The sequence below is a fragment of the Lepidochelys olivacea genome (assembly GCF_965140295.1).
Source record: "Lepidochelys olivacea isolate rLepOli2 genome assembly, chromosome: 1".
Taxonomy (NCBI): domain Eukaryota; kingdom Metazoa; phylum Chordata; order Testudines; family Cheloniidae; genus Lepidochelys; species Lepidochelys olivacea.
In genome coordinates, this window is record NC_140411.1 from 229,036,097 (window position 1) to 229,061,159 (window position 25,063).

Consider the following 25,063-nt stretch of genomic DNA (forward strand, 5'->3'; position numbering starts at 1 on the left):
CGTTACATTTAAAACATCGTCCAGCTGACGGGTCACCGGGGCGAGGTGGGTTGCTGGAGAACGGGGTGGTGGGACGATAAGGGGTCTGGAGGGTTCTTTGGGAGGTAGGTGGGGCTTTGGGCGGCCCCCGGTAATAGGGTGTGGTCTGGGGTGGTCCCTTCTGGTCTCCGCTCCAACTGCGACCAGTTTTCTTCTTCTCTGCCACCTCCACCCATCTGGCTCCAATCTCTCCTGCCTCGATTACAGTTTTGGGTTTCCCATCTAGGATGTATCTTTCTATTTCCTCAGGAACACCCTCTAAGAATTGTTCCATTTGCATTAGGAAGGGCAAATTTACTGAAGATTCAACACTTGCTCCTGATATCCAGGCATCCCAATGTTTCACAATGTGGTAGGCATGTCGGGTAAATGACATGTCTGGTTTCCACCTTAGGGCTCGGAACCTCCGACGAGACTGCTCGGGTGTTATCCCCATTCTGACTCTCGCCTTGGATTTAAACAGTTCATACTTGTTCATATGTTCTTTAGGCATTTCAGCTGCCACCTCAGCTAAGGGTCCACTGAGCTGCGGCCTCAGCTCTACCATGTATTGGTCAGTAGAGATGTTGTACCCAAGGCAGGCCCTTTCGAAGTTTTCTAAGAAGGCCTCAGTATCATCACCTGCCTTGTAGGTGGGGAACTTTCTGGGATGGGAAGTGGTACCTGGAGAAGGATTGCTAGGGTTTGTTGGTATATTCTGCTGGGCCTTTATCCTCTCCATCTCCTCCACATGCTTTCTTGCCTCCATTTCCCTCTTGTGGGCAGCCTCCTGTACCTCCTTCTCCAGCCGCATGAGTTCTATCTGTCTTTCATGTTCCCTTTGTTTTTCCTCAGCCTGAAATTTGGCTAATTCCAGCTGTAGTCGAGCCGAGGATTTGGCCATTCTAACCTCTCTGTTTTTAACTAACTTTACACCCGAGGTTTAGAAATAAACAAACAAAACTTGGCTGTAAAATTTTGCTGTGCTGGAATAGAATACCTATTCTCTGATAGTGATTGTCAGCCTACAGAAAAAGACAATTCCCTTGTCTCTGCTCTGGGCCCAAATTAAAGCAAAAACCCTCCAACTACTTGGAAACCTGCTTACCCAGCCCAAAGAAAAAAAGAATTTCTTTTCAAACCTGTGCTCCTTGTAAAACAAAAAAAAATCAAAATCCTAAAAAAAACCCTGCTACTTTTGTCTCCAGGCAAATGGGTAGAGCACACACCCCCTATTTACTTTTAGGAAGAAAAGAAAAAAAAACCTCTGGGTTGGAAGACTGTGAATTTCCCTGCAGGAGTTAAGTACCCTGCCTCCAGGCAAAGAAAACCTGCAATTCACAAGATAATCCCCTTTTGTCTCTGCTTGGCCACAAAGCAGAGAGAAACCAAGCTGCTTTCAGTTTCAAAGCTGCTTTCTGGACTTCCTAAAAATTCCTTTTTAAAATCTGTATTTCTAGTTCAAAAAATCTCAACTGGATCTCAAAATGATTTCAGGTTAATCCCACCACTGTGCCACCATGTCACGGTTCCTCCCCCACTCTGAACTCTAGGGTACAGATGTGGGGACCTGCATGAAAAACCTCCTAAGCTTATCTTTACCAGCTTAGGTCAAAACTTCCCCAAGGTACAAAATATTACACCCGTTATCCTTGGACTGGCCGCTACCACCACCAAACTAATACTGGTTACTGGGGAAGAGCTGTTTGGACGCGTCCTTCCCCCCAAAATACTTCCCAAAACCTTGCACCCCACTTCCTGGACAAGGTTTGGTAAAAAGCCTCACCAATTTGCCTAGGTGACTACAGACCCAGACCCTTGGATCTCAAGAACAATGAACAATCCTCCCAACACTTGCACCCCCCCTTTCCTGGGAAATGTTGGATAAAAAGCCTCACCAATTTGCATAGGTGACCACAGACCCAAACCCTTGGATCTGAGAACAATGAAAAAGCATTCAGTGTTTTACAAGAAGACTTTTAATAAAAAATAGAAGTAAATAGAAATAAAGAAATCCCCCCTGTAAAATCAGGATGGTAGATATCTTACAGGGTAATTAGATTCAAAAACATAGAGAACCCCTCTAGGCAAAACCTTAAGTTACAAAAAAGATACACAGACAGAAATAGTTATTCTATTCAGCACAATTCTTTTCTCAGCCATTTAAAGAAATCATAATCTAACACATACCTAGCTAGATTACTTACTAAAAGTTCTAAGACTCCATTCCTGTTCTGTCCCCGGCCAAGACGACTACAGACAGACACAGACCCTTTGTTTCTCTCCCTCCTCCCAGCTTTTGAAAGTATCTTGTCTCCTCATTGGTCATTTTGGTCAGGTGCCAGCGAGGTTACCTTTAGCTTCTTAACCCTTTACAGGTGAGAGGAGCTTTCCCCTGGCCAGGAGGGATTTCAAAGGGGTTTACCCTTCCCTTTATATTTATGACACCCCATAATGATCTAGCTATGCACTGCAGTAAGTTAGTATTAAGATATCAGTATTTTAAAAATATTCATATTTCTCATCCAAAGGAAACTGTCCCTTTTAGTAGTGTATTGGGTAGCAACCTGCACGGAATTTAGAGGGAGGAGAACAGGTTGCGTGAGGGAAGAATTTAGAGGAGGCACCAGAAGTCAGTCTGTGTTCACATGGCTGGAATGCTAGCTGCAGTTGCAGCACTTCAATAAGTAGTTCTCATAATAAAGATCCAGTTTAGTTGTACAAGCACGAAGTCCTTTCATGTACCCCTAGGTAATAACATGAAAAACATTCAGGCTGCAATAGAACAAAGTACTTGATGTCAGAGAGACCATGTTACTTTCTTCTTTGGCCATAGAATCAGATTAAGAGAGTATTGAAGAGCTGTGTCATATTGTTGTTTTGAACCAGCCCGGCTTAATTAGTATGTGACTTCTAGAGATGGGCCCAGATCCTAATCCCAGATCCAAACACACTGAACTTTGGGGGGATTAGGAGTCAGACAGATCAGAATCCAAATCTTCCAGCCCTCTTGTATGGGTTTTTGTACAAACACACACCACCAAAATTTGTAGAGTTGGAAAACCAGGTCTGGAACAGAAGGTTGCTCCTCACAGCCATCTCTAGCAGATTCCTCAGCACTGGAAGACCAATAGCAAAGAGCGTACAAAGAAGCTTATTCTCCCCTCAGTGCCTGTACATAGAACTCCTCCCATTGACATTCATGGGAGTCATATGTGCATATAAGAAATGAGAATAAACCCTTAAGGATTTAGACAGAGATTTTCTAAGGTACCCAACTATAAGAACCTGCAGGACTAGAAGCTGGGACCATGAGGGGTCTAGACTGCTGCCACCTCCCCACTGGAAGCTTATGCTGAGGCGCTGAAGGAAATATTGCCTAATAGCTCCTGAGTGGCAGCCCCTGGCACCCCACACCACGGATTGGCCGATTATAGTATTTAAACTAGGGGAGCTGCCTGAGCGACGACGCGGACTGCTCACCTGTTTCTGCTCCAGACCCTAGACTCTGGTTTCTGACCCTGGTTTGTCCTTTGCTATTTACTTTCTGTCTGTAACCTGGCATCTGACTCTGACTTTCTGATATCCTGAGCCATCTCCATTCTTATTTGCTCTATGCTTGCAATTTAGTTTCTGACCCTGACTTCCTGGTATCCTGACCTAGCTCGACCCTGACTCTGCTATCTGCCTGCAACTTGGTGCCTGATCCTGACTTCTGGCATTGTGACCTGGCTCAGTCTCAACTCCACTACTTGTTTCCTGACTGCAACTTAGCAGCTGTCCAGTGCACACAGGCCACCCATGGTCCAGCCCTTCTACTGAATTCCAGAGGGATTTAGACACCTAACTTCCTTTGGCTTCATTGAAAATCCCAGCCTCAAATGTGATCTTATGCACATGTTTTTTGGCTCACACTGTGCATCTCTTCCATGGCCTTTGAGATGCCTACTTCCCACTGATATTCTGCCCTTTTATAGTTCTGATGGACCGCTGCACAGAGGTATGTCAAAGACTTGCAATTTCATACTGCTGACATGCCTACTATACATGGTCATGGATGAAACACTACTCTTTTTCCTTGTTTGTTACAAAGCTCTTACTGCCATTCAAATTACCAAGGCAAAAATTCAAACAAGCAACCTTCCATAGTGCAATCGACCTTGATAATTACCCCATTGTTTATGTTTAAGTGCTGGAATCAGGTGAAAGAGGAGGCACCAGCTATAAACACTCTAGAAACACCAATCTCTTAGGCACAATGGTTTGCCCAAGATTACACAAGATTACACTAGTAAGGCAAGGAATGGACCTGTGCTCTAATCAGTAGATCTTACTTTCTCTTCAATAGCACATATAGGGAAAACGTAGTTGTCCTCTTTCCCTGGCCCCCAAAAAGTTTTATTTTTGCTAATATTCCATAATCATGTCCTTTTCTCCTCCTCTCATATCTGTAGATTCCCACATCTTTTAAAGTCTTGCAACAGGATTCATATTGTTATCCTTTAACAAAATAAATCCCCAAATTAGTTTAAAATACAAATAATGGTTCGGAACTTTATATGCTGGATGCTGTCCTTGATTTATGTGCCATACATTTCTCTAAATAGCACTCACAGACAAAAGAGCTGTAAGAGTAGTGTAGTCTAGTGTTCTGAGCATGGCACAAGGTGTCAGAAATCCCGGAGTTTGAATCCTGGCTATGGCACAGATTCTTTTTGTGGGCTTAGACAAGTCACTTAAGCTCTGCCTCACTTTTGCTATCTGTTAAATGGGAATAATACATACCTCACTGGGACATTTGGAGGATTAATCAAATGTTTGTAAAGCGCTAAGTATTATTGTGTGCAGACTTCAAAATATGTTGTGGGTTGCCACCCCAGCTGATGAAAAAGTGCAGGAGAGCTCTTATGCCCAGTCCATTATTTGGTTTCCCCATCCCTCCTTGCTGCTCCCTCTCAAAGATTTAAGAAACAGAGAGCACAGCTGACTCAGGTTATACATAAAAATAAGACTAAAAACAGTGTCAGCATACAAATTATTATACTTATTTTTTAAAATATGTATGCAAAACATAAAGCAGTTCCCATCTATATTAAAATATTGTACCTCTGCTTAATGGCATATAAATAAAAGCCTCAAAAGCCATTAGCCAACATGCAAAGATATATGCACTGAACACAATAATTCATCAGACATAAATGCTGTGCACCATTATATCAGAGCCAGGAAGATCAGCATAGGCCTTTTGTCAACACAGGACTGCCACACATCTTTGCGCGCTTAATTGACACTAATCCATTTTGTAAGCAGTGAGTTCAAGTCTGGAAAATAATTCAAACAGAGAGACCCAAAGAATGACTGAGCAGTCATAACAAATGGGCTGAATGAATCATGTATATTTGGCAAGTTGCAAGACTAAGTTATTTCCTGCTTACATCTAGCCTTTATTTCATTTAGGATACATTTTAAAAATACAGATTTATTTTTTTAAATCGGTATATCATAATAAGAGCATCTTAGATCACAGTAGAAGTATGGTTATGAAGCATAACTTTCATATTTTCATAATGTATTTTGCAATGAAATAAACTTTGCACCCCTATTTCTTCAAAAAAGAGCATCTGTGCTCCCTGTACTGGGCTTAGTCCTGCATCCTTTGTGCATGCAAGCATCCCATTGACTTCCAAGGGAGCGAATTCCCTCAATGAAGGGAGGGCCTTTGATTCAATACAGTAGTATATCATTTCTTTTTCATTATATAGTTACCCTTCTTTTAAACTTGGGGGAAAAGGGTAAATAAAGAACAGAAAATCCAGTAATAAGATCCATCAATATTAAGCTTTTACTTCGCTCTACAACATGTCTTTCATTCAATCCAGTTGCAAAACACCTTACTTAATTCTGAAACTATATTATTTAGAGTAACTCTCTAATGAAGGACTAGCAGTGGGAAGGAATAAACAAGGGAGAAGGGCAATATTTTCAGCTGAATTATGAAATGATCAGAGTTGGTGAGGCAGAAAGGTACAGGAATGCAGTCCCAAATGGCAAGACCTGCAGTGGAGAAGGCTCTTGCACAATGACCCCCCCCCCCAAAAAAAGGAGAGGGAAGACCAGCACTAAATGGGTAGAGAACCCTGATCTGATAGAACCAGAGTCTCCATAGGACAGACTGAAGTGAGTGCACAGGGCTTTAAAAACTAGTAAGGCAATTTTGAACCAGATCGTGGAGTGGATTGGGAGCCAGTGAAGTTGAGTATAGGGAATAAGCTAATGATCCATGTGGAGATGGGCAGCATCATACTGGTGTCTGGAGAACTAGAAGTCAGGATACCAGAGAGCTTGGGGATGAGCTAACTGCTTTGGCTTGTTAAAATGACCTAGCTTCTTTTCTAACATGGCATGATGCAGCCGTTTCAAAGTGGAATCTGCTCCTGCTTACCATATCCTCCTATGATTTATCTTCCTTCCACAGGGGGATCCTTCAAGACCCTCACTAACCAAAGGATTCCCCCAACTTTTCCTCTTACCCCCTCATAAGGCCCTCACATCATGGCTGTGTTTCCAGATGCCAAAGGGCTGGATGCCAGCCTTCCAGAGTTCATCAGTAGTGCGCCGAAATGTGTGTTAGGAATCACTGTCCTGCAATATCAGGTGGTCCCTCCTCCTGGAAATCAAATTGGGTTAAGTTGTAGAGTTTCCCAGTTGTGCAAGTGGGGAAGTGAGTAAGAGTCTCAAGACCAGATTTCCCAATAGCACTGTGTTGCACTACCTCTGGACTGACTTGGTCAAGCACCTCATAGACTTTAAGATCAGAAGGGACCATCATGATCCTCTAGTGTGACCCTCTTGCACATTGCAGACCACAGGCACTCACCCACTCACTCCTGTAATAGACCCCTAACCTCTGGCTGAGTTACGGAAGTCTTCAAATCATAATTTAAAGATTTCAAGTAACACAGAAGCCACCATTTATGCTACAGTAGAACCTCAGAGTTACCAACACCTCAGGAATGGAGGTTGTTCCAAAATCTGAAATGTTCATATCTTTGAACAAAACGTTCTTTTAAAAGTTTGCAACTGAACATTGACTTAATACAGCTTTGAAACTTTACCACAGAAGAAAAATGCTGCTTTTAACCATCTTAATTTAAATGAAAGAAGCACAGAAACAGTTTCTTTACTTTGTCAAATCTTTTTTTTAGACTTTCCCTTTTTTTAGTAGTTTATTTTCAACAAAGTACTGTACTGTACAGTATTTCCCCCTCTTTTTTTTTGTCTCTGGTGCCTGATGGCAACTTCCGGTTCCAAATGAGGTGCGTGGTTGACTGGTCGGTTAGTAACTCTGGTGTTTGTAACTCTGAGATTCTACTGTAGTTTAAACCTGCAAATGACCCATGGCCCATCTGCAGAGGAGGTGCATGCTTCTGGTGAGGTTTTGGGGAAAGACAATACAGGGGCCTTTAAATAGTCATGAAATAGCCAAATCTCTGAGAATCACCATCTCTCAGATGTTGCATTGGATTTCTGATACATTTATTTGGAGCAATGGTGCAATCCAGTGACCAGTTTGGATAGTAACACAGTGCATGTTGCACAGGTTAAACCCAGTGTAAAGCTATTCAAGAGAGAAGCACCCTAGAAGAACTGCAGAATCATAGCAATGGGCAAAGACACAGCAATGGCCAAAGATAAGCTATGTAAAAGAGAAATGCAGAGGATCTATTTGTATTGACAGACCAGGCACAAGCAATCATAGTAATCAGTCATTTAAATCAATAATAATCAGCGTTTTTAATGTAGTAACTTCACAGAACTCCTATAACATAGTATTGAAGCAGGAAAATTGATTCATTCAATCTATGGCTGGGCTATAAATATTGTGGGTTGAGGAGCGGCTGTTTAGTTGGAAGAAGCAAATAGAACCTAGCATCACATGTTTGCTTTCCCCCATCAAACTATGGCAAAGAGAAGCAACATAATCACGAGCTGTAACTATGCTGGTTCTGGTGGGACCCAACTGAGAGTGCCAATTCAGGACAAATTGCTTAAAGCAGGGCAGTTACAGCCCAAGGCTGGGATTCCTTTGCACACCCAGGCAAAGCAAACCAGCCAAACAGAGAAGACTTTGGATTTGCCCCACAGGCTAAGCACAAGTCACACAAGCAATTCCCTTAGACACTCCAGTTTCCCAGTATCACCACCAGTGCCTCTCATTATGGGGACAAATGGTTATGAAAACCAATACTGCAGTAAAAGAAAAAAGGTTCTCTTGATCCCAAAGGACCATCCCCAGACCCAGATCAATATACAAATCAGATCTTACCCACAAATCATGCTGTTGCCAATTCTTTAGACTCTAAAATCTAAAGGTTTATTCGTAAAAGAAAAAAGATACAGATGAGAGCAAGAGTTGGTTAAATGGAATCAATTCCATACAGTAATGGCAAAGTTCTTGGTTCAGGTTTGTAGCAGTGATGGAATAAACTGCAGGTTCAAATCAAGTCTCTGGAGTATATCCACAGCTGGGAAGGGTCATCAGTCCTTTGTGTAGAGCTTCTGTTTGTAGCAAAGTCCCTCCAGAGGTAAGAAGCGGGATTGAAGACCAGATGGAGGAGCTGCAGCAGCTTTTTATAGTCTCTTGCCATGTGGTCTCTGCTTTCTTTGTCCCAAAGACAAGCTGGCCATCACATGGCATGGAAGAACCTCAGAGTTCTGTCCATAGGCATGTCCCTGCATACCTTGCTGAGTCACAAGGTATATCTGCCTTCTCTCAGTGTGTCACTTGTATAGCTGATGGTCCTTAATCGGCCATCAAGCAGGCTAGACAGATCTGACACCAACTTGTCTGGGGTGTCACCCAGAAGCGTAGCATATGTTTGAAATACAGAGAGTATAGAGCCAATATTCATAATTTTAACTACAAAAATGATACACACGTATAGACAGCATAATCGTAACCAGCAAACCATAACCTCTCCATAGACCCCTTACACAACAACCTTTATACAATATTTGCTGCAAATATATAACAGCGGTTGCAACAGTGATCTATGCAGTTACAGATTATGTCAATAATGTCATATGAGCCCATGCAGGTTTTGCTGTGAGGCCATTGGCCTGCAGTTACTCGCTTCATGGGACCAGCAGAGATCTGGTGCAGCTGGGTTGAGGCCAGCAAAAGCTGCAAGAAGGGGGTACCTGCAGGAAACCTGGCCCCAGCACTGCAGTGCCCCAGCCAGTTGTGCGGTAGGGTCCCTCTCCAGCAATGGCACCACTGCCAACTTGCAGCCAAGGTGCCATTGGCTGTTGGCCAGTGTCTGTATTGTGTGACCCTTGTGATGGGACTCACTGTAAGCGGGATGAGCATGTGCTGCTCCAAGCAGCAGTCATTAATCTGGTAGTTTGACACGTCAGAGTCCATGAAAGAGGGGAGAACACGCTACTTAAAGATGCTGTTCACCAACTTTGCTCTCTCACTAGCTGACTGTGCCCCCTTTCTCTACATAGCTCACGGGGAGCACAGGATTTTTGCAGAGGAGAAATTGGCAGCTACATGGATCATCACCCAGCAGGAACAACTCTTGGAACATCTTGCACAGCCACCTTATCCTGTTCGTCCCCTCTGCCCCCTTACCCACCACAGACTCCGCAGCAGCATGGAGAACAAGGGCCCTGGACATTTATTCCAAAATTTGACAGGATAAGTCAATAGAACTTTTTTTGTAATACCAATATGGCAAGATTGCTACGCAAGGGAGCTGCTCCGGTTGATCTGAGATTCTGGTTTGATTTCTGTTGAGAAGAAAAGTTATAGCGGAAAGGGGTAATTGCACAGATACCATGAGATACTGCTAGCTAATCCGTTTCATATGATCCCTGTTTCTAGTTCTGTGTCAGCTCTCAAATATATAGCCTGAAATTAACAGTCAATGAAAGAGAATTCTAGGTTGATTTCACGTACTAAGGAAGGAAGGATGCAAAAATACCACTATAATTTTCAGTTGCTTTAGAAGAAATAAGGAAAAGAAACCAAAATTAACCCCATGTCTGCCAAATTAGGAAGGATAGAGGTAAAGATTCTGGTTCTGAACACCCTGAGAGTTTGGATCTGGATCCAAACTTCATGGCTTGAACCCTTCTCTATTCAAAAACCTTGAAGTTTTAAAGCGCAAACAAATTTTGGAAACTTGAAAAAAATGTTACACGTTACATCTACATTAAAGAGCATGACACTGTCCATCTAGCAGTAAATCAGATGTGCAGTGCTTTCCAAGTATTCCTATGCCTTGAACCAAGATTTGATACAGCCACCATGTGTATTTGTTCTCATATGGTAAAATATCATGCTGTTTTTCACCACTGCAATTAGTCAATATAGAAAATCAACATTTAGAGATTCCTCACTTTTGCTAGTGAAACTTGTTTAAGTAGGTTCTCCATGTAGATTAATCATTTAGTGATTCTTGTGGACAGAAATTTGGCTTAACTGAATTGCGTCTGGATAGTAGCCAAGTACTTTCTGCTTCCAGATGCCCCCCCACATTGCATACCGTGTGAGGTTTCTTTGCCCACAATGTACTCCTGCGGTTTTGCTCTGTTTACCCATCATTTGTTAATTCCATACCAATAGGGGCCAGATCCAGAGTGGTGCTGAGTGCCTGCAGCTCCCACTGACTCCAAGAGGCACTCAAACTCTACACAGGAGTGAACACTAGAAATGCCTAGGTAGTTCAGATCAATAGTGCCTTTCAGGACTTGACCAAGGGTGAATCACTCCACAAGATATTAGAGCTGTTTATCACTAGTCTGCAATTATTTACTTACAGAAATTAAAAAAAAAGTACATATCTGAATGCTCACATCTGGCTTTCAGATTTTGAAACCAAATTCTCTCTTTGGATACCTTCATGGATTCCCATACCTTAACACACATCTGTGCATGCAGCCTAGTGCAGAACATAGTCCTAGACCTTTATGAGCTGATTCATTTGGGGGAACGGAGGGAATTTGGCAAATATAAAGCTAGAAAGCCCAATTTTCTAGGTACTTTTGGCATCACATATTCCAGGACACAATGGTGTACCTCTCTCCCTCTTTACTATGTGCAACACCAGCTGGGGTGTGATAAGATCACAGGCAGGAAAAAATGTTCCTGTTTTCCTGTAATAATCCATATTGCTTTTCTCCCAGAAAAGTTTTCCTGTTAACCACTTCAGTTTACCAGAGACATGGAGAAAAATGCACCTTCAGTGCTGCCGTGTGTCTCAGGTATGTCACCTCTGTAGAAGAGCACAGCTTCAGAATGGTTAAATCCCAGTTTGCCAGACATGGTGAAATGAAACTCTTAACCTTTAAAAGAAAAGGAGGACTTGTGGCACCTTAGAGACTAACCAATTTATTAGAGCATAAGCTTTCGTGAGCTACAGCTCACTTCCTCAGATGCATATTGTGGAAACTGCAGCAGGCTTTATATATACACAGAGAATATGAAACAATACCTATTCCCACCCCACTGTCCTGCTGGTAATAGCTTATCTAAAGTGATTTCCACTTTAGATAAGCTATTACCAGCAGGACAGTGGGGTGGGAATAGGTATTGTTTCATATTCTCTGTGTATATATAAAGCCTGCTGCAGTTTCCACGATATGCATCTGAGGAAGTGAGCTGTAGCTCACGAAAGCTTATGCTCTAATAAATTGGTTAGTCTCTAAGGTGCCACAAGTCCTCCTTTTCTTTTTGCGAATACAGACTAACACGGCTGCTACTCTGAAATCTTAACCTTTAGTAAAACAGAGTATGGTTTTAGCCTAAACAACTTCTTAGCATAGTTGGTAAAACAGAGGTGGACTGGGGGAGGGTGGAAGCCTCCCCGCCCTCTCACCACAACCAGTATAAAATCCTTCAGCCAGATCATTTTGAATAGATTTTCTTGATTTCACCTCTCTTCACTCCAGATGAGACATGTCCTGCTGCCAATGCATATGTAAATACTCCCTTCAAAATAAGGATTTAAGCCTCTCCTTAGAATCCTTTACTATGAAAATCTCTGATTCACTGTGGCGCTTTAGAGCAGAGGACACTTTACTTCATATCTATTCATTATTTAGCTGAAGTCCCATCTTAAGCTTCCTGTTGTCGTCCCCCCAAGGCATCTGTGCACTTGTGTGGGCCTCATCCCACTAATAATCAGTGATGGACTTTACCCTCACAGCCCCCCTGTGGGGTAAGGAAGTATTATCCCACTTTTACAGATGGGGAGCCGAGGCCCAGGGAGACTTCTAGGGTGTGTCCACACTGCAAGCACGGTTCTATGGCAATGAGTCTCAGAGCCCAGGTCTTTGGTTCTTAGTTTATTCAATAGGCACAAAATGTGAAATGAGGAGCTCTGAAGATACTTTACAAAACATGGTTTAAGATCAACTCTTGCATATCTTCCCCCTTTATTATTTGTGTTGTGGTAGCAGCAAAGAGCTTCAACTTAAACTGGGGCCCCATTGCGCCAGCTGCAGCCAAACAGAGACAGCCCCTGCCTCCTGTGCCAAGAAGTTCACAGTGTAAGTAGACCAAACAGACATTAGGTGGGAGGAAAAACAGTGACACAAAATGGTCAAGTGACTTGCCCAAGGTTGGTCAGTGGTGGTGATGGGAATAGACTGGGGGGTGAGATCTTAGCACCATTGACTTCAGTGTGGCCAGTATTTCACCCATGGTCCCATCAGTGACTCGTCCATTGTCTGTTTCCAAAACCCATTCAGGATTGTCTTCTTTTCTTTGGAGATGGAGCTTCGGTATTGAGTTTTCCTGCTCCATTTTGCAACCTAAAAAAATGATCCTTTGAAGAGATAGCTATACAACAGTAATTTCTCCATCCACATTTAGTGCATTACTATCCCAGAGGCTATACATCCAAGAATTCTGAAGGAGTCTAAGTATGAAGTGCTGAGCTGCTTACAAACACAATTGTTGTTCTAGAGGACTGGAGCGCACAAATATTGTACCTATATTTAAAAAAAGGCTCTGGGGATGATCCAGAGAATTGTAGCCCAGGAAGCCTTACACCTGTAGGTGGAAAAATAATTGAAATTATTATTATAAACAGAACAACAAAACACCTGGAAGATTATAGAATCATAGGGCTGGAAGGGACCTTGAGAGGTCATCAAGTCCATCCCCCACATTGAGGCTGGACCAAGCATACACAGATCACCCCTCACAGGTATTTGTCCAACCAGTTCTTAAAAACCTCCTACGGTGGATATTCCACAACCTCCCTTGAAAACCTATTCCAGAGTTTAACTACCCTTATAGTTAGAAAGTTTTTTCTAATATCTAATCTAAATAATATGATAGGGTCTAATCAACATGGTTTCCACAAAGGAAAATTGTGTCTCACTAACTTCTTAAAATTCTTTAAATGGGTCAATAAAATATTGGATAAAGGAGCACCAATTGAAAATATATTTAGCCTTCCCAAAGGCCTTTAACAAGGTTCTGCACAAGAGGCTACTAAAGAACAGAGTGGTCATGGGGAGAAGGGCAAAGTATTGTCATGGATCAAAAACTGGTAGGAGACAGAGAGCAAAGAGTAGGATTAAATGTTCAGTCTTCATCATGGAAAATGTTAACAGTGGAGTGTCTTAAGGTTCCGTACTAGGTCCCATGTTGTTTTATATATTTATTAATCATCTGGAAAGGGGGTGAGCAGTGAGGAAGCAAAATTTGTAGATGACACAAAGTTATTCAGATTAGCCAGGAACAGAGAGGAATGTGAGGAACTTCAGAGAGACCTAAACAAGCTGGTGAATGGCAACATGATGGGAAATGAAACTGAGTGTCAAAAAAAAAAAAAAAAAAAAAGAAGCAAAGAAATGCACAGTGGAAGAAAAAAATTGCTAATACATCTTACAGGGGTCTAAATTAACTGTATCAACTAAGGAAAGGGACTCGGGTGTTATTGCAGATATCTCAATGAAGACCTCTACTCAGTGTGGCCCAAGATTACAAACAAAAAACCCCAACATGTTAGGATGTATAAGAAATGGTATGGTGAATAATTCAGAAAATATTATATGCCTTTGTTTGTGTGTGTGTGTATAATATATATACAAATTAATCACGATTTAAAAAATTTATCACAATTAATCACAAATATAATTGCACTGTTAAACAATAGAATGCCAATTGAAATTTATTAAATATTTTGGATGTTTTTCTACGTTTTCATATTGTATTCTGTGTTGATATTGAAATCAAAGTGTATATTACTTTTGACTATAAATATTTGCACTGTAAAAATGATAACCAAAAGAAATAGTATTTTTCAATTCACCTCAGACAAGTACTGCAGTGCAACCTCTTTATCGTGAAAGTGCAGCTTACATGTGGATTTTTTTTGTTACATAACTGCACTAAAAAAACAAAAAAGGTAAAACTTAGATATGCTAAACATTCGTATGCGTCTTTATGCTTCTGCCACCATTCCTGAGGACATGCTTCCCTGCTGATGACGCTCATTAAATATAAAAATGCGTAAATAAAATTTGTGACTAAACTCCTTGGGGGAGAATTGTATGTCCCTGCTCTGTTTACCCGCATTCTGCTATATATTTCATGTTATGGCAGTCTCAGATGATGACCCAGCACGTGTTGTTCATTTTAAGAACACTTTCACTGTGGATTTAACAAAACGTAAAGAAGGCACCAGTGTAAGAGTTCTAAAGATAGCTACAGCACTCCACCCAAGATTTAAGAATCTGAAGAAGAAAAGAAAAAAAGAAAATCAGCCTTCTGCTGGTGGCATCTGACTCAGATAATGAAAATGAACAAGTGTCAGTCTGCACTGCTTTGCTGCTTTGGATTGTTATCGAGCAGAACCTGTCATCAGCATGGATGCATGTCCCCTGGAATGGTGGTTGAAGCATGAAGGGACATATGAATCTTTAGCACATCTGGCACATAAATATCTTGCAACACTGGCTACAACAGTGCCATGCGAACACCTGTTCTCACTTTCAGGTGACATTGCAAACAAGAATCGGGCAGCATTATCTCCTGCAAACGTAAACAAACTTACGAGTGATTGACTGAACAAGAAGTAGGACTGATTGGACTTGCAGGCTCTAAAATTTTACATTGTTTTATTTTTGAATGAAGATTTTTTTGTACATAATTCTACATTTGTAAGTTCAACTTTCATGATAAAGAGATTGCACTGCAGTTCTTGTATTAGGTGAATTGAAAAATACTATTTCTTTTGTTTTTTTACAGTGCAAATACTTGTAATAAAAAATAAATAGAAAGTGAGCACTGTATAAATGTGTAGTAATAGACTGTCCATGCCACAAAGAGCTCACAAATGAAACAGACAAAAAGGACAAAGAGTAGGAGAAGTCAAGTGTTATTATTCCCATTTCACAGAGGGGGACCTGAGGCATGGAAAGGTTGAGTTTCTTGCCCAAGTCGCATAGCACTAGGGCTGGTCAGAAAAAAAGAATTCTGTTTTGAGAAAAACTGAGGGTTTGAAATTTATTTTCGTTCCACCTGGAACATAGCCGAGACATTTTGAAATTTTTCATGAGTGGTGGGAGAAAGCACCTGTATTACCTACTCCTGAATTACCAATAGCCTGGTGGTCAGGGCATTTACCAGGGTTTGGGAGCCCCAGGATCAAGTCCCTGTCTGCCTGATTCAGAACAGGGACTTGAACCTGGAGCTTCCACATCTATGGGGAGTGCCCTGACTGCTGGGCTTGGGCTATTTTCTTGCTTTCATTTTGACTAGAATTTCCATCCTGGACCTGAGATGCCTTTCCAAACGTTTTATTGAAACCGAGAGATTGCCCACAAAGTTTTGGTTTTGATGAACTGTCATTTTCAGACAAAAACAAAAAATTCATCAAAAAATTCCAAACCAGCTTTCCACAGGAACTGTGGCAGGGCTGAGAACTAAACCCAGAGCTCCTGAATCCCAGCCCAGTGAGTTTGACCAAAACAACAATCTGCCTAATAAAGACAGTAGTTGTGTTCTAAACATGCCCCCAAACTGATTTTCCCACTCAAAACTAGTTTGAATATTTTGGCGTATCAAATATTTTTTAAAAGGGAAAGCATTCTGGACACTAGTTAAAGAACTAAAAAGTCTTTCCAGCTGGAAATTAGACATTATACACTGGGTTCCATTCCAGAATAAAATATCTGGCAGAGTTAGAAATCTGTGGGATGGAAATGCCAACACAACTTTAACTATAATGATGTAAATATAGCCTCAACTACCTCTCTTAGCCAAAGTAAATAGCATAAACCTCTGGTAGTTTTATTAGCCCTGTAAAATACCGCAATTCCACCTTTGACTTATACATCTAGTCTTTATTTTTCTTTCTTCTGGCTATGGGCAGAGCTACCCGAACAAAGATCAATTTCAGGTAGGCAATCTTGTACAGGCAGGCAGCCAGCTCTCTAATCCAATAATGCAATACAGGACCTGAAGAGTGCACATTTATGAAAGAATAGGCTGTTTTCATTATTTAATTACTAGTCAAGTTACCTATTTGAAGAATATTAAAATGCCCAAGTTACTATGACAGTGAAATAGGTCAAATCTAAATCCTTATTATAAATCTAGAGATATTATCTTTGAATAGCATGAGTTGGTACATCCCTCAACCTTAATAATCTAAGGGTATGTCTTCACTACCTGCCGGATGGGCGGGCAGCGATCGAGCCAGTGGGGATCGATTTATCGTGTCTAGTCTAGACGCGATAAATCGACCCCCGAACGCTCTCCCGTCGACTCCTGTACTCCAGCACCGCGAGAGGCGCAGGCGGAGTCAACAGGGGAGCGGCAGCAGTCGACTCACCGCAGTGAAGACACCGCGGTGAGTAGATCTAAGTACGCCCACTTCAGCTACGTTATTCACCCTCAGTGTAGACCAGGGCTGAGGGTGGGATTTTTCAAGACTGCTCAGCATTGGCCTAATTCTGCTTTCATTTCAACAAATGGGAGTTTTACCACTGACTTCAGTGAGATCAGAATTAGGCCAACACCGAACACCCCTCAGAGTTCATGTCTGATTGTTCACACACTAAAAAGCCTCACTTTGGACACAAGATTTGCATCGCTGCCTTCAAAACATGACCATCCACTTCTCTCTCCGTAGCTCAGATTTCAGGAATTTAGCCATCTGACTCAACTGCAAAATCCCATTCCCAGTGATATCCATGAATCCCTCCCTGGGATAGATTCTGTCTCGTTCCACTCTCGGCGCATGACTCAGGCCATGCAAAGGGACTGCAAGGGCCTTGCCGGGGAGTCCTCTGCTGTAGTGCAGTCCCAGTGAGCGAAGAGCTGGTGTAACTGGCCTCCTTCCCAACAGTCCCCAGCGCAGGGGATGGGTTGGAGGGAAAAAGGCAGGAGCACACGGTTCTCCAGCTACCCCCAGTTGGTAAATGGGCTTTTGAGGATCACAGACAGCTGGGGCAAACTGTTGTAACTCAGGTGGGAGCTTAGACATAGCAGCCATAACCACCTCCTTGACATCCCCTCACCCGGCTCTAGTCTGACCTACTATTCAAGTATGTTAGCGCGAATGGCTTTTTCTTGTTTTGTTGGAGACGTTTACTTTTCCTAGAATTATGCTGAAATAGGCACCTATAATTCTACAGCAAGGAATAATATATTAGCAACGCTACCTTGCCTAGGGAAGCAGTATAGTCCAGGGGCTGGGGCCTCAGAGACCTGGGTTCTAGTCCCAGCTGTGCCACTGGCCTGCTGCTCACATCCCTTCTCTGCGCTGCTGTCTCTCCTCTCACCCTTTGTCTGTTTAGAACATAATGCTGCAGGCCAGGGCCTGTCTCTGACTAGCTGCTGCTACATGGCCTGTATAATGGGACTCCAACTGTTGTTGCTGCTGTAATACAAATAGTAGTAGTACTTCGACGGCTTTTTTGGTTTGGATGATTGCCTGTAGTTCTTTTTCCTCAGTCCAAGATCTTTGGTAGGCAAGAAAGTATTTCGGGAATAGGAAGGCCAGGGTAAAATCAGGGCGAAAAAGCTGGAAAACATGGTATCCTACAGGCTCAGAAACCAGAAAGCACATAAAGAGAGCCACATGTTTGTTAACATTTAAAAAGCTCATGAATTTTAGGCCAATTGCCTGATTTTGGGAGGCCTGGTTCATGATGGTTGAATGTTTGGGGCTGGCAATATTGTATTTATAAATTGTAGGCTTGCTTTATACAACAGTGTAAGCGGCAAGATTGGAAGCTAGTACTTGCCCTGGGCATCCCCCTCGTAGCACGGAGCTTTCTTTAAAGCACACCTACAAGTTAGGATTTCTTATAGCCTGGCAGGGTAGTGTGAACTTTCACCTTAAGCCTATAGCATTTTGGGAACTGTAGTCTAGTGGCTGAGTGGCCATTTTGTGGAAGGCAAGGTTCTTTACCTGAAAAATTAGCAAGGAAAAGTTTGTATAAGGGGCTGGTGATGAGTTATGCAATATGTTTGCAGCATATGGGGGTGGGGGGTGGGGAGTTTCAAACACAGGAAATTGTTTTGGACCTGGGGGAGCAGCTGATGTTAAACAAGCTTAGTTAAAGAACAAAGAGGAGTCTCTTCTAGCCGAGTTTAACCATGATCAGGCAGAAGCGTGTCTAGTAGTGACTTGATGGAAGGATTTTGAATACTCATTAGTACTGCATAACAACAGGCAACTCCTTAAACTGAGTGATACTTTTAATTTTATTTTGGTGATTTACCCATTATTTCAAACAAGAAAATGACCTTTCCTGGTTCTTCAGTCATATTGTCCCTGGCAGTGCATGGAAGTTCTAAGTCAGATCTTTAGCCAGAGACTGGCGATCTCCCTCAGCTGTCCTGGGAGTAACTATTTAAGGGCCTGTGTAAAGGTGCACAGCTATGCCCTTGTTTTAGTAAAACCCTACCAATTGCCAAGAGCTGGTTAAATAATGAAAATAGTTCTCAGGTTATTATTAGGTAAAACAAACCCTGATTATAGACTGAACATTATTCAGCCAAGTCTGATTGCAGGAAAGGGCACTACCTAACATTACCACACAGCCCATCTTTCGTTCTCAAGCTATTCCACCAGTTCCTTTTGCTTGTGTGGGGTTCCACATCCTAACATTCTTCTGCATGTCAGCCAACATTAATAGGACTTTTAATTGTGTATCAGTGGCGTCACATAGCTCCCCTTGGGTACATGGGACCATTCCTCCTCTGAGACTTTTGTGCTTCTTTTTCGGAGGGAGTCAGTGTATAGAGAAGAGGGTGTACGAGACGCAACATTCAGAACAGAAAACGCTGGGTGGGGGGTGCAATATATTTTGCTGGTGAGTTGAGAGTGTGTCTCAGAAGACTATTTATGACCTAAGAGAGCATGCAGTGCTAGAAACACTGTGCTGTAGTAGCATTTACAAAGTTAGAAACCACTTCCTTGTAAATATCCTTTAACAAGGTGGCACTTAGTTGGTCTCTGCTGCTTTCTGTGTCACCTGCCCTCACTCTTTTCAAGATTCAGCTCAGCTTTTCTTTTTAACAAGTCTCTGATTTCCCTTCTTCCCCCTCCAATAAGATATTAGATGCACTCCCTGCTTTCTCTCTGAAATGGGTCTCTCAGTGGGAAGGAAGTGAAAAAAAAGGTCATACTTAAGCTACAATGATCTCAAGAGTCAGTCAATTTACAAAGCATTTGGGGGGGCTGTACATTAGAACATAGGTTCTTGCTCACCTTGTGAGGCTCCAAGTGCAGGCTGGTTCAGTTCTGATCCCAAAAGCCAACATTCCCCCTCCTCCCCACATAGAGTGCCAATCTTCACATGAGGCAGAGACAGGCGTGAACTTGCAAGTCTGAACTCCATGCCACTCTCTGTATCATTCAGCAAAAGGTACTCATCTTGCAGAGCTGCACCATTGCTCCACCTTGGCCCTGCTGAACTCAAACACATCATCCTAGTGACATCCTTAAGTCCCGCTTCCGGGGTAGTGAAATTCCAGGGGAACTCTAGCTTTAGAGAGATACAGAGCCCAGTTATCGTATGTACCTAGCTTGGTCATTGTCATATCCCAGTTCTGCATTTGAGCACCTGAGTGACCTTAAGCTTGGAAAAAGCTGTGTAGTTTGACCAGCACTGAACAAATGTAAAGCATGATTCTCTACTGAGAAGTGTTTCTACCAAAACACTACCACGGGGTTCCATGTTTATTGTATAGTCAGTGTTTTCCCATAGCAAATATATGCAGCTTATAAGTAAAAATAAATACTTATTTTAACTGTCAGCCCTGATAACAATGGCAGTAAGTTGGGTTCTTTCCTTGTCATGCATCACCCACAGTAATAATAGACCCACAGACCAAGTTTTGCTGCTGTTCACCAGTGGGGCTAACTCCCCAGCCAGTACATCAAATGACACTCCCAAGAAAAGCAGGATTTCAATCTCTTCTCGCTTCAGGGTTGAGTTTTATTTCTCCATATCAAAAACAGTTCAACATAAATCAAACAAACCAAGTTCCATCTGCTGAGGCAGCCTTTCCTCCAAGAACTTACCTGCTCCCTGCAGGTCTCACTCTCAACTCAGTGGCTTGCTGGCCTTTCGTGTAAAGGCCAGGTGACTTGCAGGCTACCACCTGGGCTAAGGCCCCTCACTTGGGAGGCAGCTCATTGGTTACAGTTAGGGCTAAACCTGACTACCTTAAAGAGACATCCCACCCTAGGACAGCTTTGTCTAGGAAAAAAATGCTTTTTTCCCCTTTTAAATAAATTTAGTGCGAGTGAAAAGTCCTTTTTACCTGCAGAACAAGCAGGGTGGGTGGCAGCAGTGCAATGTCCGGAGCACCTCCCTACAAATATACCTCAGCCTTGACAGATCAGCCATAGCAGTAAGAGACTAAGCAACTATGCAGGTGTCTCCTGAACCAGAACTAAGGCATGATGATGAAGTAGTGAGGGAAGCTTTCACAAATGCTGCTTGGACTATCGACCATGTTCTGTGGTTAATTATAGGACTTCACTCCTCCAGGACAGGTAATTGTAATGTGATAACTGTAATGTTGTCTCCACATTTACTTTAAAACCATTAGGTCAAAACCCTAGGTGGCACTGGGATGCAACTGCCCAGTGCACATTAATGTCATTGGATGTCAAGTGGCTAAATTCCTTTGCACCGTTCTGGGGGCTTGATCCGCAGATCATTTTCACACATCTCAACAGATTAACTCCACGGGACTACTGGTATGAGAAGGTACTGCATCCTCAGAAGCGCTGCTGATTCATACGCCAATCCTTTAAATGTCAGTGCCTAATTACAATACCTGCTGCATAGTATTCCTTTAAGATAAATAATAAAGATTTCCATTGAAAGCCCATAACTTTATTTACACAGGAAACAAGTAACTTGTGTTCCGCTGGGACCTCAGCATAGAATGGAGAGTGGTCCAAGAGTTTACAATGCACAAAATTCTTTGAAGTGTCTCATTAAAAGCAAATTAACACAGTCCTAAAATCCAGTTTTAGGACATCTCTCTCTCACCTAGACACTGTATTGGCTGCCAGGCCCAGCATCACATTATGTAGCACACTGTTGTTTATTTTACCTTTTTTTCTTAATAATCCTAACTCACAGTGGTTAGAGGAGTCCATACAAGACATACCAAGAAAAGAAAAAAAAAGTCACTATAAATCATTCTATTCTGCTACATTTATGACCACATCATTGTTTGTTTGTTCGGGGGGGTTTTTTCCAGCCAAAATCGTGTTGTTCAAAGAGCAGCCTCCACTTTTACAGGAATCTTTCAAGACAACTACAAATAAAGGTGAATGCGGCCATACAATGGACTATGCTAGTAAATGTACATATCCAGCTGCACTAACAGCTTTCTATTAGACTCTTTTCCATTCAGAAAACAAACCAACACAAACAATCCATAATCTTACAAAGACAGTAAGAAATCTTACTGCAGACTGATGAGAAGAAAATAGGTTGGTGGTTTAAAAAAATATTAGGGGCCATATCTCCAGTTGGGGTAAATCACTGTAGCTCCACTGATTTTTAATACTGCGCTGATGATTTACACCAGCTGAGGTTTTGGCCTTGTATGTATATCTATTCCCTGCTGTGTAGCCGAACATACCAGTTACTTGTATATAATAATAAAACCAAGGTTTTGTCTCCTGTCCGTCACACGATGCTCTGTCTGCTCACATCCACGTTGTACGCTGATGAATTTGAACAACCTCGGCCGAAATCTATGAAAATTCCTTCAGAATCGGAGTCAATTGACTCCAAAATCTGGTCCACTATATTCTCGGGGCTGGAAGAAGGGACTGGAATCAAGGCAGGGTCCCTGGCCAGCTCAAAAGCCCTGTTTTGATCACCCATGGTGTGAAAGAGTCCTTGCTGCTGCTCAATTGCATTGAGTTTGCTGGAACATTGCACTGAACTGGCAGTGGGCCTTTCTTGTTCTCCTGAGAGTGAGTTCTTCGTGGCTGTCATAGAGCTTTTGGAACCATTGTCCACGATGGTTGTGAGATTGGAGTACCCTTGGAGCTCCATGCATGAGGTCATTTCAGAAACTGAGTGCCTTCGGATGCCAGTCCCATTGGCTGCAATACCCTCTGTTTCATACTCAGCTACGGGAGTCAGCAGTGGGTTATTGTAGCTTTTTGATCTCACCACGGGGTTCTTGGCGAGGATGTCACCTGATTTGGAACGTCTGAAAAACCGCTTCTCTGTAAACAGACACAAATCTCAATTAAAATCTCTGAAGTCTATGTTTTTTATAGCACCGCCAACCCCAAGCATTCAAAAATAATGAGTCAGGGCCCTAAAAACATGAGATTGACATAAAAATCATAAGCTTTTTAAAAGAATCAATGTTGCGTTCTTTTTATTTTCCTTCTGGTTTTTGAACCTTTATGGATAGTATCTTCAAGCTTTATCCACAACCATGAGGGCTAAAAACTAACTTAAAAAAAATAAGATTCTCTAATATTCACATGTTTCAGAGTAGCAGCCGTGTTAGTCTGTATTCGCAAAAAGAAAAGGAGTACTTGTGGCACCTTAGAGACTAACACATTTATTTGAGCATAAGCTTTCGTGAGCTACAGCTCAAATAAATTGGTTAGTCTCTAAGGTGCCACAAGTACTCCTTTTCTAATATTCACATGATTCCAAGGACTAGGGGTTTAAGAAGAATGCCAGCTATTGTGCGACTTGTGATAAACTTGGAAGAGTTTGTGACAGTGCTTTTATTTAATGACAAACCAGAAGTGAAATTCTGCTCTTAGACGTGCATGGCTATGGATGTAACTGGAAGTTCCTCACATGTAGGGAGAAGAGAGGACGGGAGTCAAAGTTTACTGTGAGGATCTGAGACCCAGCTTTTTGTCCTGTGTCTGTTGCGGCTGAGCTCTCTTTTGGTTTAATTGAGCTTGTTCTTTCATCAAATCAGCTCCTCCAGGATGAGCAAAAAAGTGCATTGAGAAGATGGTGCTGCTAACTATAATTAAGCTATTTAATTATATAAAATCCATGCAGGGCATTTATGCACCAGCCACCTGTCCTCTGAAAATCAAGTCCCTTTAAGGCACCCCAAATGAGTAAACACTTCGGAAAATCTTGGTTTAAAAAATTAATTTGAGATTAAATGTACTGCCCTGGTGCTGTGTGACCCAAAATAATATCAGAACCTATCTCATGACTGGGCAAAGAAATCTGAACTCGGTTTCACAGTATTCTAGATTTTTACAGCTAATTGTTAGAATTCAGGTTTCAGAGTAGCAGCCGTGTTAGTCTGTATTCGCAAAAAAGAAAAGGAGTACTTGTGGCACCTTAGAGACTAACAAATTTATTTGAGCATAAGCTTTCGTGAGCTACAGCTCACTTCATCAGATGCACTAGTACTCCTTTTCTTTTTGTTAGAATTCAGTTAATCCACACCTCCATTTTCTTACAATGACCACTAGGTGGCAACAATTTTGCATTCTTGACACTACCTAAGAACCTTTCGGAATTGTGCCGTTTTCATGAAACATTCATACAAAATTGAAATGATTTTTAAGCATCCTTCCAGAGGTTCCACTGTTCTTTGAGCGAGAACAATCATACAGCTACTGCATTTGGTCCTCAAAGGATTGCCCTGCTGCTCCTGTCACTTCACCATCTCAATGTACGGGGGCTATGGCTGGGGAAAAGAGTGAAACTATGCTCTATTGATTCTCCACCTACCAGAATGTCCCCATGGGGCTTTTGGCAGCTAGGCATAAATTAAGGCTTACGGCTGCTCTAATTTAGTATAGAGACCAGGTCCAGGTCTATTAGCTGAAAGGCAGTAGACACTTATGCTTTTAAATCCACTGAACCTGGGTTCAGTTCCTGCAGATGACTCATCCAGGAGTATCACTACAATGCAACAGCACTGGCAAATCCCCAGTGTAGATAAGGCCTTAGCACTTCAACGTTTGGGTTTCAAATAGAGTAGTGGAATATTTATTGATTTTAAAAACTGTTTCATGGGAATTTTATCAATTTTTTGTGGGAATAGTTCTATTGCTCCTGGATTTTGTAAAAGCTGGTGTTCAAAAGATGTCAGATTTGGGCCACTGTGATGGATCCGCTCAGCAAGAGACTACAGCTCTGCTCAGCCCTCTCCCCATTGCACATCCCCTTCCTCCAGGTCAGATAAGGAAGTGGTCCACTTCTGACTGGAAGTGGCAGCTGCATGGCTAGTGAGGCGCTGCAGGGAAGCTGAAACAGCAGTGGCTGGGGAGGTAGCCTGTGCAAAGGGGCCCCAAGGAGAGATGCGATCCTTGCTCACTTTGAACTGTTTTAGGCTCTGTACATAGGATATCTGCAACCTTTCCCTCTTCCAGGCCTAGAAAAATACCCTTGACCTTAGCCATGTGTCTGAGTGGTTTTGGGGACCCACCAGGACTAGTGCCCACGAGACCTAACTGCTGAAGCACCTACACTGCTTGACTCCAAGTCAGGATCACGGGGCATGCTACTGGCACCCTAGGTGCTTGGTGTT

General features: G+C 42.3%; 1 protein-coding gene across 3 annotated transcripts in view; it reads right to left on the bottom strand.

Moving 5' to 3' along the window:
• Window positions 1-21,389: 21,389 nt before the first annotated feature.
• Window positions 21,390-25,063, bottom strand: part of PRR5 (proline rich 5) — a 129,575-nt gene continuing 125,901 nt past the window's right edge. For all 3 annotated transcript variants that reach the window (XM_084641910.1, XM_084641908.1, XM_084641909.1), the window contains exon 10: window positions 21,390-22,763. In XM_084641910.1, the coding sequence (XP_084498036.1) occupies window positions 22,213-22,763 (551 nt within the window). In that variant the 3' untranslated portion in view covers window positions 21,390-22,212. The remainder of the gene's footprint in view (window positions 22,764-25,063) is intronic.